The sequence below is a fragment of the Mustela lutreola genome, chromosome 14 (assembly GCF_030435805.1).
Source record: "Mustela lutreola isolate mMusLut2 chromosome 14, mMusLut2.pri, whole genome shotgun sequence".
In the NCBI taxonomy this organism is placed as follows: domain Eukaryota; kingdom Metazoa; phylum Chordata; class Mammalia; order Carnivora; family Mustelidae; genus Mustela; species Mustela lutreola.
Genome location: NC_081303.1, coordinates 75,053,052 through 75,070,703, shown reverse-complemented (window position 1 = coordinate 75,070,703; position 17,652 = coordinate 75,053,052). Strand labels below are relative to the sequence as shown.

Below are 17,652 nucleotides of genomic sequence, written 5' to 3'. Positions count from 1 at the left end.
GGTTTTAATAGGAAAAAACAGCCCAACGAGACACTCGCACCGTGTTGCCCAGACTCCGGGTTCCCCAAGGAGGAAACTCAAAGTCATCAGGGAGCGGGGAGCGCCGTCTTCCCCTGCCGCGGTGCTGGACGTCGTGGCTCTCAGGCTGGAGAGCCCTGGGCCTAGTGCTGTCCGGGTTCTGCTGAAACGTGGGGGCAGAGGCGTTAGACGTGGTCGGAGGTGATGGGTACAGGCCCTGAGTGGACTCTCGGGCGCCAGGGAAGCAGGAGTGAGGGAAACAAGGCCATGCACTTGGGTGGGGGCACAGGTGGTCCTGGAGGCCCACGGACTCCCCAGGCTGAGCGCGGATTGGGAGGTCGGGGAGAGCCGGCCCGTCCTCACCTCTCCCTTGCCCGCCGAGGTGGGGGAAGGAAGGGCCAGAAGGAGCGACGCCGCTGAGGCGGGCAGCGCCTCCGGCCTGGCGGACACTGGAAGCCGGTCCGGGGACGTGGGCGTTCCTTGAGGACCGAGGAAGAGCGGCCCCGGCAGGTTACGCGGGGCCTGTGTGCTTGGGCTTCTGCTCCTGCAGCAGGGGTGTGGGGGGCATCGGGCGAGGAAACAGGAGAGCAGCGCTGAGAGCGGCGCTCGTGGTGAAGACCGGCAGTTTTGGGGAAGCGCCGGTCAGCGTCCCTGGAGTCCAGGGCAAGGAGAGGGCAGGACACGGGGGGTTGGGAAGAGTCATTCTGGCTGCTCTATGGAGGACGAATTGTCGAGATTTCTGTTTTCTGCAAACGGGCTTGTGTTCTCAGAGTGAGCAGATGCCCTGTCCGGGCGGCAGGGAGCGGCCCTCTCTCTGCACTTGCTCACAGGAGCCGGAGAGGCCCTGGGGAGCCGGTGACTCCTGGCACATAGGACAGGCTCCTGCCACCACCGCTGGTACTCGCTGGGTCCCGCCCTCAGGAGCGCAGGGTCATGGGCGAAGGGCAGATAGATGTGGTCAACTGTAATAGCTGACGAACACAGGTCTCGGGCTCACAGCGGTCAGGGCCTTGAAGGGCGATACCCGTCAGGGGTAACTCCCAGAAAGGAAGGTGAAGAAGTTACTTCGGTGGAGACAGAGGACAGTTTGAAAGAACCGATGCGGGGCTCGATGGGTTTGCGGGGCCCCAAAGCAGGAGACGAGGAAGAAGGGCTCGGGGGAGGGGCAGGCAAGGGGAGGGCTGGGCGTAGGCAGGACGGTCTGGCGCTCAGCAGAGGCCGGGTGTGTTCGTGTTGTGAAAATTCAGTCGTACACTTGTAATTTATGTGTGTTTTGTGTGCCATATCTGAGTGCACACAAGTTTGGAGATACACGAGACCCACCTGTCTACGTAGGCATCTGCTATATAGATATATATCTATCCTCTGTAGATGTTGTTTTGTGCTTAATAAGCAAATCATTTTATTTTTTAATAAAAATATCTTTTTAATGTATAAATTAGATATTTATATGGTAAGTGTGTTAACAGTCTTTTCCTCTAGGAGGTAGGACCATGAATCTTTTTTACTTTGTTTTGCTAATTTGTGTTTTCCAGGTGGTTTTCATGAGTATGTATTACTCTGGTAATAGTTTTTAACAGTTAAGTAGTTTTTAAATTTAAAGTAATTTGAGATGCCTGGTTGTTTCAGTCAGTAAAGCATCTGTCTTAGGCTCAGGTCATGACCCTGAGGTCCTGGGATCGAACCCCATGTTGGGCTTCTTGCTGAGTAGGGAGCCTGCTGCTCCCCCTGCCTCCTGCTCCCCCTGCTTGTGCTCTTTCTCTGGCAAATAAATGAATAAAATCTTAAAAAAAAAAAAGTAAATAAAGGAAAGCAGCATTAATTATAGTGTCTCCCAAGAGAAAAAGTTCCTTACCATCAGAGACAATGAGAGTGCACCCGCAGAACTGCTCGCCTTTTTGCCTCAGGGCTGACCCTTCTAGATCTGTCCATCACCCTGCATGGTTTTGGCCCTGTTCTCTCTCCCTGACTGCCTTTCTTTCTGGTGGGGGTGGGAGGACTGTGTGTGGGAGACATGAGGGAGAGAGGTCCCACTCTCCTGGGCACCAGTGGTTGTACTCAGAGGACCTCTGCCGAGCCGGAATTAAGCTTGAAGGGGAGCTCGCTTCTCAGCACATAGACTGAATTTGGATCGATACACAGAAGATGCGCATGGCCCCTGTGCAAGGCTCACCTGCGAATTCATGAAGCATTTCACATTTTACTTAAAAATAAAATGAAAAACTGGGAGCAAAAGCTGGGGAATCTGAGAAGACAGAGACCAAGGGAAGCAGCGCAGGGCTTCAAGCAAGCACAGGACCCTCGGTGCTGGTCCGTCAGCCCAGAAATAAGCTACTTTGGAGAGATTTTCTTAAGAGGACACTCACAGCCTTCCTCAGTCACCCCGCATCCACCAAGAGAAAAATCCGAGTTCTAAGTACATCTTCGTGCACAGCTCCCTGGCCCTCTTGCTGAGGACTTTGAAAGACCTTTAAGCCACCTTGTCTTGCCGACTTCCTCCTCTCGGAAATCTCGGTTTCGGCTGCATTTCCCGCAGAAGCTTGGGCGCTCCGATTCTCCCCCCCTTGTAGCACCTTGTCCACATCCCCATCACACTGAGCAGTGAGCCTTTGCCGACAAACTGTGCCCTCTTTATCGCCCAGGTGCTTTGATCACTGTATCCTCAACACGTGTACATCCTTGAAAAGCAGCAGATACTCAGCCAACGTCGATCCGGGCTGTTGAAGCTGGGTCTTAATGGAATGCTTGCACACATTTCTTCTCTTTTCTTCCCTCCCCTAAATGTTTTATTTACTTATTTGAGAGAGAGAGAGAGACAGTGAGAGAGAGAGCATGAGCGAGGAGAAGGTCAGAGAGAGAAGCAGACTCCCTGCGGAACCGGGAGCCCGATGCGGGACTTGATCCCGGGACTCCAGGATCATGACCTGAGCTGAAGGCAGTCGTCCAACCAACTGAGCCACCCAGGCTCCCTCTTCTCTTTTCTTTAAGGCTTTATTCTCCATGCCTTTCCTCGCTTCCAAGATTTAGTTCTCAGGAGATTGTTACACATAGGCATTGGTCCTGGAGCCTGTGGTGCAGGTCTGTGCCCACTGCCACGTGCATCACGGGCCGCTGGCCACCCACTTCTTTTCTGGTACTTGTCTTGTTTTCACCCTTCAATATCAGGAACTGAGGACGTGTTAAATGTTTCTTTTAGCTGAGTTTTAATTTTTTTTTAAATAGTTTCTTGGATTTATTTATTTATTTTGGATTACTTATGTATTTAATTTTTTTTACAATAAACACAGAGCATATTTGTAACGAAAATAAACTCAAAATCAAAAATTTATAAAAGACTATGCAGTGTAAAGCCAATGTGTAAGCCTGAGAGTAAAAGGCAACAGCTGATTAAAGCATCAAGTATTAGCTGATAAGAAGAAAGGGTTATAAAGGACACGGGCCGTTATGGACACAGCAGCTAATACTTGGTAGAGAGAAAGTAGTCATTTGTTGTGTCAAGGCAGTGGGCTGGTGGAGGGGCTTTTTCTTGGAAACCATGACCTCGGTAACATTTTACTTTAAAGAAAAATAAATATCCTGATTTCCTTAAATCTTAAATTAAACCACAGTATAATTCATGTCCAAATGAGTGTGATGATACTGGGTATTGAAGAAGGTTTAGCCGAACTTTAAAAGGAATTTTTCCATACAGAGTAGAAGACGTCAGGCCTACACTAGCCCCTTTCCTTCTTTGTGGAGCCTTCATGACAAGCCTGGCGCCGTTCTGGTTCAGGACCTGGCCACAGAGGCAACCACTGCTTTAGCGTGGTTCCTTCAGCCATTGGACACTGTTTGCAAACAGCAGAGCACTTGTCTTAGTCCTTGGACAGATACAGCTTCCTTGAGGAAATGACATTTCTGTCAAATGTTCAAAGTTGACTAGTTGAGGGGAAACAGGTGACAAGAGAGTCGAGGGAACAGCATGTTAAAACTCCCCGGACTGTGGGGGGTGGGGCAGGGGTGGGGCAGGTAGTGTCTGTGGTCTGGCAGGCCTCAGTGGAAGCTGGAGCGTGGATGGGCGGAGTGATAAGGCTGCTTGAGTCAAGAGTCTTGGCTATAAGTGACAAAAATCCACCCAAGAGAGAAGGGAGGACTTAATTGGCTTTCATGGTCAAAGATGTCATTGAGTCGTGAACCCTCTGGCTCATGTGAGCTCTCCTCTGGGTTAGCTTCGTTCTGGGGCCTCTGAGAAATGGTTCTCTGCTCCCTTCGTTGCACAGAAGCCAGAGACTGGAGTGGAAGGGAGGGGGCAGAGCCACTTACCCTTCCAGCGTCGAAGGCTGCCCTCTCTTCAGCACCCCCCCCCCCCCCCCCCCAGGAAGGAAGGTTGGCCTTCGGGGGAGTCCGTGGAGGTGGGGACAGGTCCCGAGAAGGGGACAGGTGACGGATTCCGTTTCCGGACTCCAGAGCTGTTTGCTTTTGAGAAACAGCAAACCCACAGCCCCTCTCTCTTTCCGGAAAAGCCTAAAAGGCCTTCTCCAGCGGCGTCCTAGCCTTCCAAGGAAGCGGGAGCATGCGGACGGGTAGGAGCGAGCAAGGAGGCGGGAGCCCCAGAAACTGCTCCCGACGCCCGCCCCACATTCGGGCCCTCGGCCCCCCTGCGCTGAGCGGGTCGTGACCTATTTGTCTTACTGGCTCGGCTTCTTCCCGCCCTTCTCAGAGTCCTTCAGGTCCTGCCCCAACTTCGGGGCTCCAGGACGCCCCCGTCCGGTGACCCGCTGAGCAACGAACGTCCCACCCAGGGACCCCCTTTTTTCCTGGGCTTCAGCGCTTCCGCCTCCGGGGCGGAGTCTCCTCCCTCTCCCCGTCCGCGTTGTGTTCCCTGGAAGGGCAGCCGGGAACGCGTCCGCCGGCTCCGGCCGGGGCGAGCGAGAAGCCGGCCCCCTCCCGCCGCCGCCCCGCCCCGCCGCGCCGCACCCCGCGAGCGCGGGACCCTCCGGCGGCGCGGGCGCGGCTTCAGCACCGCGGACAGCGCCCCGCCCGCGGCATGGCCCCGCGCTCCGGCCCCGCGGCGCTGCTGCTGGGCTTCGGCCTCCTCGGGCTGCGCGCGGGTAAGGACCCCGCTCCAGGCCGCAAGGGGGACCCCCAGAGGTGGACGAGCCTGCAGGGGGAGGCCAGGGCGACCGCGCAGGGATGAGGACATCCCGGAAGGAGTAGGCGATGCAAGGAAGCGAGCGCGATCCGGGCAATGGCGGTGGGAGGGCGTGGGCTTGGGGAGGGACGGGAGAGGGGGTCTCCGCAGGCTTTCTGGGGCGGCAGGAGGGCTCACTCTGCGACCGGATGCCATCTGACTTCCGTGAAACATGATCTCCAGAACTCTACCTGGATGGGCACCCTCCCTCGGCATCATTTCCTGTGTCCTACATTGTAGCCTCCCGATTCTGGCCACTCCACAGGGGCAAGACAGGAAGGGGAGAAAAGTGGCTTCTCAGCTCTCTTGTAGGGTGGGAGGGAAGGCTTGGAAGGGAAGGTGCTCTGCCAGGCTGAGGACCACCAGGAAGGAGCTCTGAGGGCTGGGGGTACATCTGTGCAGAGCCGTAGGAGAGAGAGTCTGTGCAGGGGCGGGTACAACGGGCTTGTGCAGCTAAACGAGCTTCCCACACCCGCACGCCATCTCACAGGAGGTGGGCCCCCCATGTGTGGAATTTGGGGCTGGATACATGTTCAGATCCACAGCACAGGCAGCCCAGCCATCCACTCCAACCCAGTGCCTGTGAAGGTGGGTGTGGAGTGGGGTCACAGCCCATATCACAAGTGGAAGTGCATAACGTTACTTGTGTACAGAGATGGACCTAGCTGAGGTGGGGGCACCTTCCCCACCATCCCAAACCCTCCTTGAACTACAGGGACTTTTTAGGAGAAGCCACGAAAACAAGAAATCTCAAGTCTAGGGGCCACCTGGGTGCTCAGTTGTTTAAGTGTCTGCCTTCAGCTAGGGTCATGATCCCAGGGTCCTGGGATCAAGCCCCGCATCAGGCTCCCTGCTTGGTGGGGAGCCTGCTTCTCCCTCTCCCACTCCCAGTGCTTGTGTTCCCTCTCTTGCTATGTCTCTGTCAAAATCTTAAAAAAAAAAAAAAAAAAAAGGAAAAGAAATCTCAAGTCTTTTGAAACCACAGCCTGAGAGCTTGCAGGAAGAGTGGGTCTCCACTAATCCTTATAGAGTGGACTTTTAGTCTGGACACATCTGTGTGAGGCTGTCTGGTCTCCCTGGCTGATGATCTCAGAGAAGAATTTCTCTCTGCGGGGCCCTCATGGGATAACTGAAGCATTTTGCTGTATCTTTAGGGATGGAGTGGTGGGAAGCTCCTGTTTTGGCCTGGTTGCCCCACTTGCCTAAGGAGAATGGGATGCTAGGTGGGTCTTCCTTGCCTACTTCCTTCATCCTGCCTCCCGCCCCCCTGCCCAGGAGTCTGGGGTACAGATACAGAGGAGCGCCTGGTGGAACACCTCCTGGACCCCTCCCGGTACAACAAGCTCATCCGCCCGGCCGTCAATGGCTCTGAGCTAGTGACTGTGCAGCTCATGGTGTCTCTGGCCCAGCTCATTAGTGTGGTGAGTGCAGGTCCCAAACTCTGCCCAGCTGCTGAGGTCAGAAAAGCCAGAATTACCTCTCTGGAGCCCCCCGGTTCAGGGAGGTATGGGAAGGATCGTGGGTGGGTGGCTGGGGCGGGCCTGCAGGCCGGGCGGCCTTCTCAACAGCTTCTCTTCTTCCTGTAGCACGAGCGGGAGCAGATCATGACCACAAATGTCTGGCTGACCCAGGTTAGTGCTCGTCCTGCCCCAGTCTGCACCCCTGGTCTGCTCTTCCCTCCTTGGGTTTTTTGCATGTGCTTTCCCGTCTTTCAATCTCCTCAAAAAAGGCAGAAAGGTACAGACTCTGGAGAGCCGAACAACTGGCCCGGAAGCGTGGTGCTTCCACTCACCGGCTGTGACTCGGACCATGTTAATCTCTACGAGATTCGTTTTCTTATTGGTAAAATGTAGATTCTAATACCTTGGTTTAGATGTGCAAATTAAATGAGAAAGTATCTTGCCAGCCACATCTGCTGGGCAGAGAAGTCACTGTGGGGAGGGGATGGATGTTCAAAGCCTCCTCCAGCCAGAACCACCCCCCCCATCCTTGACCCTGAGCCTCAGCTTTGTAAGGTTCCCTCTCTCCCATTCCCAGGAGTGGGAGGACTATCGGCTCACCTGGAAGCCCGAGGAGTTTGACAACATGAAGAAAGTTCGGCTCCCGTCCAAACACATCTGGCTCCCAGATGTAGTTCTGTACAACAAGTAGGTGGCCTTGGAGCGGTGGGAAGGCCGGAGGAGACCACAGGAGTGCTCTGGGAGGGATGGGGTCTTAGGGAAAGTAAATGAGCTCATGCAGTGGGGCAGGAGGGGCTTGTTGCTGGCACAGACACAATCACTATGCAGGAGACAGACCCAGATTAGTGAGGTGTAATGTGGAGAACCCAAAGGACTCCAGGGTGATTTGGGCCATGGCCAGTCCCCTCCCCTCCAAATCCGAGTCCCACTGTTGGGAGCGGCAGTGGGATATAGACAAGGATTGACAGCCCCAGGGCCCTGTTGATTCAGGAATAGGCTTTCCTGGAGGATTGTTCAGGATCAAAACTTGGAGGCCCCAGTGTCTCCTTTGGGTTCCATCGCCTTTCCTGCAAAAATCCCATCTCCTTCAAGATCCCCTACCACTAGTGGGTGCCTTTCCTGCTCCGGCTGCACCTGTCCCCCTCATTGCTTGGGGCTCCTTACTCTGGCTCTCCCTGGCTCTCCCAACTTCTCCGCCAGCCTCGGGGAGCAACCAGCTTGCACAGTGCATGACAAGCAGCAGGTGTGCCCATCACCCTCCTCTGCTTCCAAAAGGCCTCGGGGACCTCCTGACCACCAACTCACCCAGTTCCCCCTCTTGCGCAATTCCTGCCCCACCTCTCCATGCTCCTGGACGCTTACCCTCAGACCTGGCTCTCCTCTCCTCCCGCTCAGCGCTGGGTGGACGGGTGGGGCGCAGGAACAGCGTCACCAGCGCTGACCCTGCTCGTCCCTCGCCAGTGCTGACGGCATGTACGAGGTGTCCTTCTATTCCAACGCCGTGGTCTCCTACGACGGCAGCATCTTCTGGCTGCCGCCCGCCATCTACAAGAGCGCCTGCAAGATCGAGGTGAAGCACTTCCCGTTCGACCAGCAGAACTGCACCCTCAAGTTCCGCTCCTGGACCTACGACCGCACGGAGATCGACCTGGTGCTCAAGAGTGACGTGGCCAGCCTGGACGACTTCACCCCCAGCGGCGAGTGGGACATCGTGGCGCTGCCCGGCCGGCGCAACGAGAACCCGGACGACTCCACGTACGTGGACATCACGTACGACTTCGTCATCCGCCGCAAGCCGCTCTTCTACACCATCAACCTCATCATCCCGTGCGTGCTCATCACCTCGCTGGCCGTCCTGGTCTTCTACCTGCCGTCCGACTGCGGCGAGAAGATGACGCTGTGCATCTCCGTGCTGCTGGCGCTCACCGTCTTCCTGCTGCTCATCTCCAAGATCGTGCCGCCCACCTCCCTGGACGTGCCGCTCGTCGGCAAGTACCTCATGTTCACCATGGTGCTCGTCACCTTCTCCATCGTCACCAGCGTGTGCGTGCTCAACGTGCACCACCGCTCGCCCAGCACGCACACCATGGCGCCCTGGGTCAAGGTCGTCTTCCTGGAGAAGCTGCCCGCGCTGCTCTTCATGCAGCAGCCGCGCCACCGCTGCGCCCGCCAGCGCCTGCGTCTGCGGCGGCGCCAGCGCGAGCGCGAGGCGGGCGCCCTCCTCTTCCGGGAAGCCCCCGGGGAGTCGTATTCCGGGCCCGCGCGCGGCGGGCCGGGGGCGGGCGGCTGCGGCCTCCGCGCGGCGGTGGACGGCGTGCGCTTCATCGCGGACCACGTGCGCAGCGAGGACGACGACCAGAGCGTGAGTGCGCGTGGCGCGCGAGGCTGTCGCGAGTGCGGGGCGCGGCCGCTGTGGCCTCCGCGGGCTTCCAGGAGGCGGAGCCGCGGGGGCTGGGGCGGCGGGACGCGGAGGCGGCTTTGGGAGTGGCCACAACCCCGAGAGGCCCAACGCCCGCGGCCCCCTCCCCTCCCCCGAGTCGTGCTGGTGGCTGGTGGTCGCAGTTCCCGGCACAAAGGGCTCTGGGGCGGGGGGTCCCTCGCGCGCCCCACGAGGGCCGGATTTGGGGGCGGTCGAAGGTGGGTGGGGGCAGAGGCGCACGTCCACACCCCCTTTCTGCGCCTTTGGGACGGCCAGGTGAGATCGTTTTGGAGGAGGGACAGGTGGAGGCGGAGGGGGGTTCCCAGAGCACCCCCTCCTCGCGGAGCGGGGGACGTGGGAGCCCCGGGCCAGCGTACCGGCCGCCCCAGGCTGAGGCGAGACCGTGGTCGCCATGGCGACAGGCCAGGTTTCCACGGGGATGCAGCCCTGTTCCCTTCCCGGGGTGAGGGAGGGCGGCTCCAGCGCTGCCGCCGGCGGTGGGGCTGGGGGCTTCAGAGCCTGGCGCGTCCGTTCCAGGGACGGCAGAGCTGGGGGCGTCCGGAGCCAGGGCTCCGCCAGCGACAGGTCGGTGCGCGGAGGGCAGGACCAGGCCCGGGGAGACGCCCCCGCCCCGCCTGCCGCAGCGCTCTTGGGGCTCCGGGCTTCGGTAGTCCCTGCTCTGTGCTCAGTGCTCGGGGGTCGTGCAGTGGCAAACGTGGACGCTGCACTGGCAGCTCCGACTTCGCACGTCCACGCCGCAGTGCTCCATCTGCAGCCCCACCGCCGGCTGGCTTCCCCTGCGGTCCCCCCGACTTAAGGTAAATGGCATCACGGTCCACCCAGGGGTTCAGACCAAACACCTGGAGTGCTTCTGGACTCTTGTCCCTCTCACCTCCACCACCGCCCACGTCCCGCTCTTCAGGAGATTCTCTCTTCTCCCCAGCTCTCCAGGCTGCTCCCCTGGGCGTGGGCACGCCCCTCCCCAGCTCTTCCTGGCCCCAGGCACAGTCTCCTGAGCCAGCTCTGTCATCCAACCAAACCCACGCTGTCTCCTCACCTTGTGCCTTCTCTCCCTGGCTCAGGTCACTGGGTCCCCCGCCGTCTGGTCTAAGCAAGCAAAGCCTTGTGTGCCTCAGGATGTGCGCACGTCAGTCTCATTTCCCTTTTCAAAAGCTGTTATTGCTGCGGCTCCTGGGGGCTCTGTCGGTTAAGTGTCCGACTCTTGATGTCGGCTCGGGTCATGATGTCAGGGTTGTGGGGTGGACCCCGCCCTGGTCTCTGCTCAGCGGCTGGCTGGAGTAGGGGTGGGTGGCAGGTGTGCAAATGGACATGGCGATGCAGTGCGGTCAGAGCACGGTGATGGAGATGTGGCCACCTGCTGAGGGGCCCAGAGAGGACAGTGGTTTATTCTGAGCAGGAGTAACAGGAAAGATCACTCCAGAGAAGAGGTAACACTTGATTTGGGCTTTAGAGGATGTGTAGGAGTTCACCAGGCAGAGAAAGGGCAGACCAGAATTCTAGACACAAAGGAAACTCAAAGGCGTAGAGACTTGAAAGCAGAGAAGTGTGGGTTAGAAGGTGGACAGGACGGTGAGTGGGAGAGCGCGCGTTTGTCACAGGCAGGTCTTGGGTCCCAACTTGGACTCTGCAGGGGCCCTGAAGGCGGTGGGGCCACCAGAGCCTTCTAAGCAGGCAAGTTTGGAGCCATGCTTTGGAAAAGTTGTGGGGTCATGGAGGGAGAGGAGTGAGGTGCGTGTGTACACACGTGTGCCTGTGCGTGTACATGTGTGTTGTGAAACCTGCTTGTCCCCATCCCGCCCTTGTCCAGCACCACATGACTGACACCGGCCTTTGTGTCCCGTGCAGGTGAGTGAGGACTGGAAGTATGTCGCCATGGTGATCGACCGCCTGTTCCTCTGGATCTTCGTCTTCGTCTGTGTTTTCGGCACAGTTGGCATGTTCCTGCAGCCCCTCTTCCAGAACTACTCCCCTGCCCGCTTCCTGCAGGCCGACCGCTCGGCCCCCAGCTCCAAGTGAGGCCGCCGGCTCCACGCTCCACCTCGCCCTCCGTGCTCGGTTGGGTCTGGTCGTTTTAGGCGGAGGAAGGATGGGTGGGCTGCAGGTGGGGGGCTGCTGGTGCAGACCCGCCTCTCCCGCCCCTACCGCAGCCCCTCCCAGCCCCCGTGGCAGACAGCCAACCCTGGAGGGCCCCAGCCAGGTTGGTGTGGGGCTGGGCGGGCATGTGGGCTACGGGCAGGGCTGTGGAGATGTTGGGCCGCGCACACTGAGGGAAGTGTGAGGGGCTGGGGCGGGGCAGAGTCCCAGGGCCCCTGACGTGGCATGCTGGCCTGACGCAGCAGCTCCAGACCCGACTCGGGCCTACCCTCCCTACATACGTGGCCCGTGGGCTGGCGGGTCTGTCCAGGGCTTACCTGGTGTGGCCAGACCCCTGGGGGCCCTCCAGCCCAGCCCTGCAGCCCCCTGCTTCTATGGGCTCCAGAGCCCAGCCCCAGGTCCCTGCATCCCTGGACGTCCCCCCACTTTCTTTCTTGTTCAGGGCGGGTGGGGCAGCCGGGCTGGGCATTGGACCCCTGAGTTTGGAGACTTCCGGTGCCCTGTTTGGAGCCCAAGGGCCAAGTCCTCCAGCACAAACGCAGGGTCTCCGGTGGCCGTTCCCCACTTGACTGGAGCAGGGCTTTGGAGTCAGAGAAGAGAAGGTGTTCGCTTTCGGCAGCTCCAGGCTCTGCCCACAGCAGAGGGCGCCGAGCGGGAGGGAGTCAGCACTGCCTGGCTGTCCCCCGAGACCTGAGCTGGGCCCAGGCCAAACCCCCCTACCATCACCGGCTCCCTAGGAACACAGCCTTTGCTTCTGTCCCGTGGGCTCGTGGAGGCCGTGTCCTGACGCTGCTCCCAGGGTCCGGCAGGGGGACTCTGGGCTCTTAGCCGAGGAGACAGACCTCTGACGGGCGTCCTGTAGTCACAGAGCATGTGACTAGCTCTACTCTGTGGTCCCGGCCTGTCCTCAGTGCCAGCAGGTGGCCGGTCCCCGAGGGGGCCGTCTGTCCAGCGTAGCCAGAGGGCCGGCTGACACGGACCACGCTGTCCTCTGGAACCCGGCTGGAGCCCTGCTTGTGCGGGCACGGCAGAGTTGGGGACAGTGCCGAGGGCTCGGGGGGACGCACCGCATCCGCCCCGGGACCAGACGGTCTCAGTCTGGATGCCAGTCCCAGCTCACACCTGCTTGCTCAGCAGCCGCGAGCAAGTCCATTGCTTTTCTGGGCGTCGGTGGCCTCGTCTCCCGAGTGGGGACAGTAGCGAGGAGGAAGCAGCCTAGTCTGTTCTTGGCAGACCTTAGCTGGGTGTGCAGTGTGGGAGTGGCCAGAGCGGGGGTCAGGAGTGGCCTGACCATCCTTAGAGCCTCGCACAGCCCTCCTCTTCCTCTCCCTGGAGCAGAACCAGCCCCAGCAGCAGCGTTGCGGGTCTGGGAACCTGGCACTGGAGGAGCGCAGCCCGGGGGGCTCTCCGGGGGCCACTCGTCACTGATGGCCGTGGTTCCCTCAACACCTTCAGGGAAGCGGCGTCCTGTTCCCAGGCCGAGCTCTTCCCCACACCGGTGTGCCCGCAGGGCCTCGGGGCCGATCCTGTCCCATCCTGGCTGTGGATGTCCCGCCAGCCGCTGGGCAAGGTGTGCCTCAGTGTGTGTCCCCGGCTGGCTGAGTGGGTGTCTTGGCCTGCGGAGACCCCCTCTTCCTGGGCAGCAAACAAAATTTCCTGTATTAAGCTGGAGCCGCTGCTGGGTCAGAGTCCCGGGATGGGGAGCGTCCCAGAGCCTGAAGAGCAACCGGAAAGGAACTGTCCATCTGGCGGGTCGGGTGCCAGCCCGAGGCCCGGCTCCTGGCTGTCTGGGCGCCTCGCTGTGGCCTGGCCGCTGGGAGTGCTTCCTGCCCAGCACTCGAGCCTGCTGTCACCAGGGGTGCCAGAGTCCCGCTGGCGGCTTCCCCACTCCCCCGGAGCCTCTGACGTGTAAGGAGACCCCAGGGAGGCGGGGAGGGGGGTTGCTGCGACTCAGGAAAGCCCCTTGCTCTGGCCTTGCTCCTTCCCGCTGGTGACCTGGGGGTGGCAGAGCCTGCTGAGGCCACGGCGACAGAAGGTCACACAGGGACCAAAGGTCGCGCGGGACCGGGTTAGCTGGGCAGGGCCTTCGGGGTGGTGCCTTCCACTCCCAGGGGACTGTGCCAGCAGCAGGAGGGAGAGGGCAGGGGCGGAGGGAGGAGGCCCACCGCTCAGACGAGGTGATGCCCCGCATGGGGACAGTTCGAGCCCTGGGGACGCCGGGAATCTTGGGACAAGGGTTGTCCCTTCTCTTCCCTTGGTGCTGTTGGGGAAGCTCCCTGCCCTTCTGTGGGGGGCCGGCTCTGCAGAGAATCTGTGCCCCATCTGGAGAGGGCGGTGCAGACCCTGGAGTGGGAGCCTGAGCGAGGTGGGCTTGGGAGGGGCGGCTGGGGAAGCGGCGGGCATCGTCTCCATCTGCAAACCACCTTGCCCGAGTAGCGGGGCAGCGCATGCCGCCTGTCCCTGATGCTAGGGGCTGCCGCAGCAGGAGAGCAGTGTCCTGGTGGCTGGCGTGTCGTTGGCCACAGCTGCACCCAAGGCGGTCTCCCAGCCACCCTGCCCTGCAGAGGAAGGCCGTGCCTGGGAAGGGGAGAGGCAGAGGGTGCTCTGGGCAGCATCTGGGCCCGACTTCCGTCTCCTCCCAGCCCCGGGGACAGCCTGCAGGGAAGGGCCCCTGGCGACAGGAGACTGGCTCAGCTGAGCCGTCTACACTGCTGGGCCATGACGCAGGCTGTGGGAAAGCAAGGGGCATCTCTGAGTCGGTCCCCGGCCAGAGCGCACTCCGCTCCCTCTCAGCCTCTGCCTCTAGGAGCCATGGCCAGGTCATCCCTCAGCCCAGCGGGTGCCGGCCGGTCACTTGCCAGGCTGGAGTGAAAATTGGCCGCATGTTTCCGAGCGTGAGTGTCACACGGCTCCTGAGGGACTCTGGGTCTAGGAGCCGTCGCTAGGACGCCTCGCCTCACCCACGCGCTCAGAGCCCCCGACCCCCCACTAGTCCTCCCGTCCCTGTGCTTCCGGACTATTTGCACTGGTCTAACCCGCCTCAGGCCGGACCCCTTAGGCACTCAAGATTCTCGTAAAGAAAATTGTCTCCCAAGTCGTCTTGTCTCTCTGTTCTGTCTGGTGGTCAGTCTCCGCACACTCTGGGAACCGCGGGCAGGTGCAGGGCTGGAGAAACAAGGCTCCGAGGCACGAAGCACAAGGACGGGAAGAGAGCAGGGACCGTGACTGTGGTCAGTCCCGAACAAGGGCACTCGGCGGATGGGAAAGAAATGGCCTAAAGGCCCAGAGATAGCTCCTGGGGCGCAGGGGGCTCTTAAATAAGCGCCCCAGAGGCAGGGTCGGCCGGGGTCTCCTCAGCGCAGGCATGGGGCGGTCAAGGTTGTGGTCTGTGTGAAGGCCGCACCTGTCCCCAGAAGCCTGGTTTGCTCTGGTCCCAAACCCGGCAGTGGCGCTCAGCTGTGGCCTCTGAAGGAAGGCAGGGTGATGGGGACAGACGGTGCCAGCTGACGACACCCCCACAGGCAGACCCATGTCCCAGCCCCTCCGAGTGGGCGATGGGGACAGCTCATTCCTCTGCACGGGGGCTGGCGTTTGCGGTCGGTGTGAAGTGGGCTGTGTCCTGAAGACGGGTACAATTTCCCTCCGGCGGGGGTGGGGGGCAGGAGCAGCCGGAGGGGTCCCCATACGTCCCTGCAGGGGGGACATCTCCTTCCCCGTCTCCAGAAGTCGTCCAGCCGACTCAGCCCTGGGTCTCGGAGGACCACGAATGACACCCACACACAGCTGTGGTCCTTAATGTGCCCCCAAACTCGTCACTGGTCCTCCTGGCCTCAGCTGTCCCATCTGTCACGGATGGGGAAGGAGGCTTCACAGGGACTGTGTGTCCTCGGGGAGGACAGCGCTTCGAAAAAGGTCGGACGGATGTGGTAGAGACTGTGGCAGGAAGGGCAGTGTGTGTGGGGGGGGCGCGTTCTCTGTGGAAGTCCCGTGGGGAACACGCCAGCGCCTGCCCAGGACCACGGCCCGGCTGCTCCTGGGCCCCCTGAGCCCCCGCTGCACACGCACCTCCTGCTGCTCGGGGCAGGGGCCGGGCCGGACGAGGGCTGCGCGTGCTGTGGGATGTGCTGGCTTTCCCGCCCCGAGGACCAGGTGTCAGGCTAGGGCTCCATCCCCAGAAACCGCAGGGCCGCAGTGCCTCTGCCCCGTTCCCTCCCCTGGGAAGCCACGATTGGAGCCTAACAATTCAGATTCTCTTTATTTCTGAGGAATGTATATGGTTAGTCACGGTTGTCAAGGGACACATCAAAGCCGAATCGAGGCCCCAGGGCAGCCCCCCCCCCCCCCCCCCCCGCGCCGAGTCCGTGCCTGGGCCCCTCCCACCTGCTCCTGGAGCCGCACCAGGACCCAGACCTGCACAGTCACTCGTGTGAGTCAAGGAAGTAGCTTCGAGCAGGACGGTTTCACAAGTGATTATTCAGAGGATGCACAATAGCCACAGTTTGGACAAATCAACTACAAAGACCATTTAAAAAAAGGAAGAAGGGCGTCCTGGTTGCTAAAAACAAAGAGCAGACAAGAAAGTAGAGCACTGGCGGGGGGGGGGGGGGGCTCTGCCCCTCCAGTCCTGGGGGCACCGCGGGCCCCCTTCCTGCAGCAGAGGCTGACCCTGGGGCTCCCATTCCGAGACCCTCCAGCTGCCTTGAGGTGGGGCGCGCTGGGGGCCGGGCCCTGCCCCCCGAACACAGGCCCCGGGTCCCGCCCAGCTCCTTGGGACACTTGGCTGTTCCTCAGACTTCTTTAGTAGCCTTCTAAAAAACTTGTTTTTTTGTTTAAATTTTGGTCAATTTTTGGTCAGAAGCACAGAGGGAATAGTGGCCACAGGAACGGAGTGTGAGTGTGTTGGTACGTACTGCGGGAGACGGGTCCGGACGGGCTGCCTCGTTAGCAGTGAGTGGGGCGTGAGGTGGGGGGCGGTCACCAGAGGGCCGGGCCTGGACGGTGGCAAGGACCAAGGGGTCACTAGAGGTGGGCTCAGGTCTGGTTGGTGTGGGCGAGCCGCGCTCCAGGGAGCTGGCCGGGGGTGTAGACAACCTTCCACCTCATGTGGTTTCAACTGGGGTCGGGCGTCAACTCTGCAAAAACCCCCCACCCCCGACAGCCCGAGTCCTGCCCTTCTGGAGCTCTCCGGCAGACAGAAGTCTTGGGTAAATGAAAAACTAAATCCGATTTTAAAATCTGTGTACTTCTAGGCTTTCTGTAGCAGTTAAGAATCAACATTTATGAAGTTTTTAAAAACTAACACGCCCATGATTCGGCCAATTCCCCCTGGTGTCACAGTCATGAGGGAGGGACCTGGCGCGGGGACCTGGCCCGGCGCGATTGTTCCGCCCGTCCTCAGGCCTGATTATCGGGGCAGAGGGGACTCGCAGTGCAGGACCTCTCCCTGCCGGGGATTGGGGTCTGTGTCCCCGCCAGCAGGACACCCCCCAGGAATGCTTCCGGAGGACGGCGGGGGCGGTGGTCCCACAAGGCCAGTGTGCGTGGCGGGGCGGCTGGTATGACCCTGCGGGGCTCCTGTGGGCTCGCGTCCGAGGCCAGCCCTCCCTGCCGCCCAGCCCCCCCGCTGGCTAAAGTGCAAGACCCGAAGGTCGCTGAGGGCCCCCTGCGGGTCCCGAGGGCCCCGCCTGGCGATGAACCGAGCGCGCGTCAGCTCCTGTTCTCACACCTGTTCACCGAATGACAGTCACCACTCGCTCTTGCGGAGGAAAGGAGAAACGGAACAATCATAAGGAGGGAATCCCAAAGGGCAGAGGGAGACAGAGGCCTCCAGCCCTGACTGGACGCGACGCGGCCCGGCCTGACCCAGAGGCCGAGACGTGGGTGTGGCAAACACGGGGTGGAAGCAGAAACCAAAGCGGGCCTGAGCGGGGGGGGGGGCTCACGTGGTGGGCGAGAGGGGACGGACGCGCCTCCCTCCCGGTGGAGACGGCAGGGGGCAGGTGGGCGGGCGGGCCTGGCTCCTGGCAGAAGCAGGGCACGGGGACACCACAGTTCCCGGTGTCTCGGGAGCGCTTCCACCAGGAAAAGAAAGAGGAAACGGAACGACTCCAGACAGACACGCCGAGGAGAGCTCCAGCCCGCCGGTGTCCCCCGTCCCTGGCCCCTCACACGGGGCAGAGGTAGAAGTTCTTCTCCTCCTGAGGCTTGCTGATCCAGTTCCCGTAACCCATGTCCTTCAGGCTTTTCTTGAAGTAGTTCTTGGCGATCTCGTAGTCTCGGGCGGCTTTCTTGGCCTCACCATAGGACAGTCTGAGCAGATCCCTGCGGTACCGGAAGGAGCAGAGCTTCTTAAACAGGAGGAAAATGTTCTTTTTGGAGACCCGGGACAATTCGTTCCGTGGCCTGGAGGAACAGAAACCGCTCATTACTCCCCAGGGAGCCGAGAAGGCGGGGTGTGCGGGCAGGGCCGC

At 60.5% G+C, this 17,652-nt stretch overlaps 2 protein-coding genes and 1 non-coding gene across 6 annotated transcripts in view; 2 read left to right on the top strand and 1 right to left on the bottom strand.

Moving 5' to 3' along the window:
- The first annotated feature begins 2,115 nt into the window (after positions 1 to 2,115).
- LOC131815391 (U6 spliceosomal RNA) lies at positions 2,116 to 2,221 on the top strand. Its single transcript, XR_009347707.1, has one exon. It is a non-coding gene; the product is annotated as a U6 spliceosomal RNA (small nuclear RNA).
- A 2,599-nt stretch (positions 2,222 to 4,820) lies between these two features.
- CHRNB2 (cholinergic receptor nicotinic beta 2 subunit) lies at positions 4,821 to 15,275 on the top strand. The gene is made up of 6 exons (XM_059146728.1): positions 4,821 to 5,108; positions 6,464 to 6,609; positions 6,775 to 6,819; positions 7,226 to 7,335; positions 8,110 to 9,010; positions 10,934 to 15,275. The coding sequence occupies exons 1-6, from the start codon at positions 5,045 to 5,047 to the stop codon at positions 11,102 to 11,104; spliced, it is 1,437 nt and encodes a 478-aa protein (XP_059002711.1). The 5' UTR covers positions 4,821 to 5,044; the 3' UTR covers positions 11,105 to 15,275.
- Positions 15,276 to 15,418: 143 nt separating this feature from the next.
- ADAR (adenosine deaminase RNA specific) overlaps positions 15,419 to 17,652 on the bottom strand; it is a 36,773-nt gene continuing 34,539 nt past the window's right edge. For all 4 annotated transcript variants that reach the window (XM_059146727.1, XM_059146726.1, XM_059146724.1 and 1 more), the window contains exons 15-16: positions 15,817 to 17,584; positions 15,419 to 15,770 (exon numbers count right to left, since the gene is read on the bottom strand). In XM_059146727.1, coding sequence (XP_059002710.1) covers positions 17,347 to 17,584 — 238 coding nt within the window. In that variant the 3' untranslated portion in view covers positions 15,419 to 15,770; positions 15,817 to 17,346. The remainder of the gene's footprint in view (positions 15,771 to 15,816; positions 17,585 to 17,652) is intronic.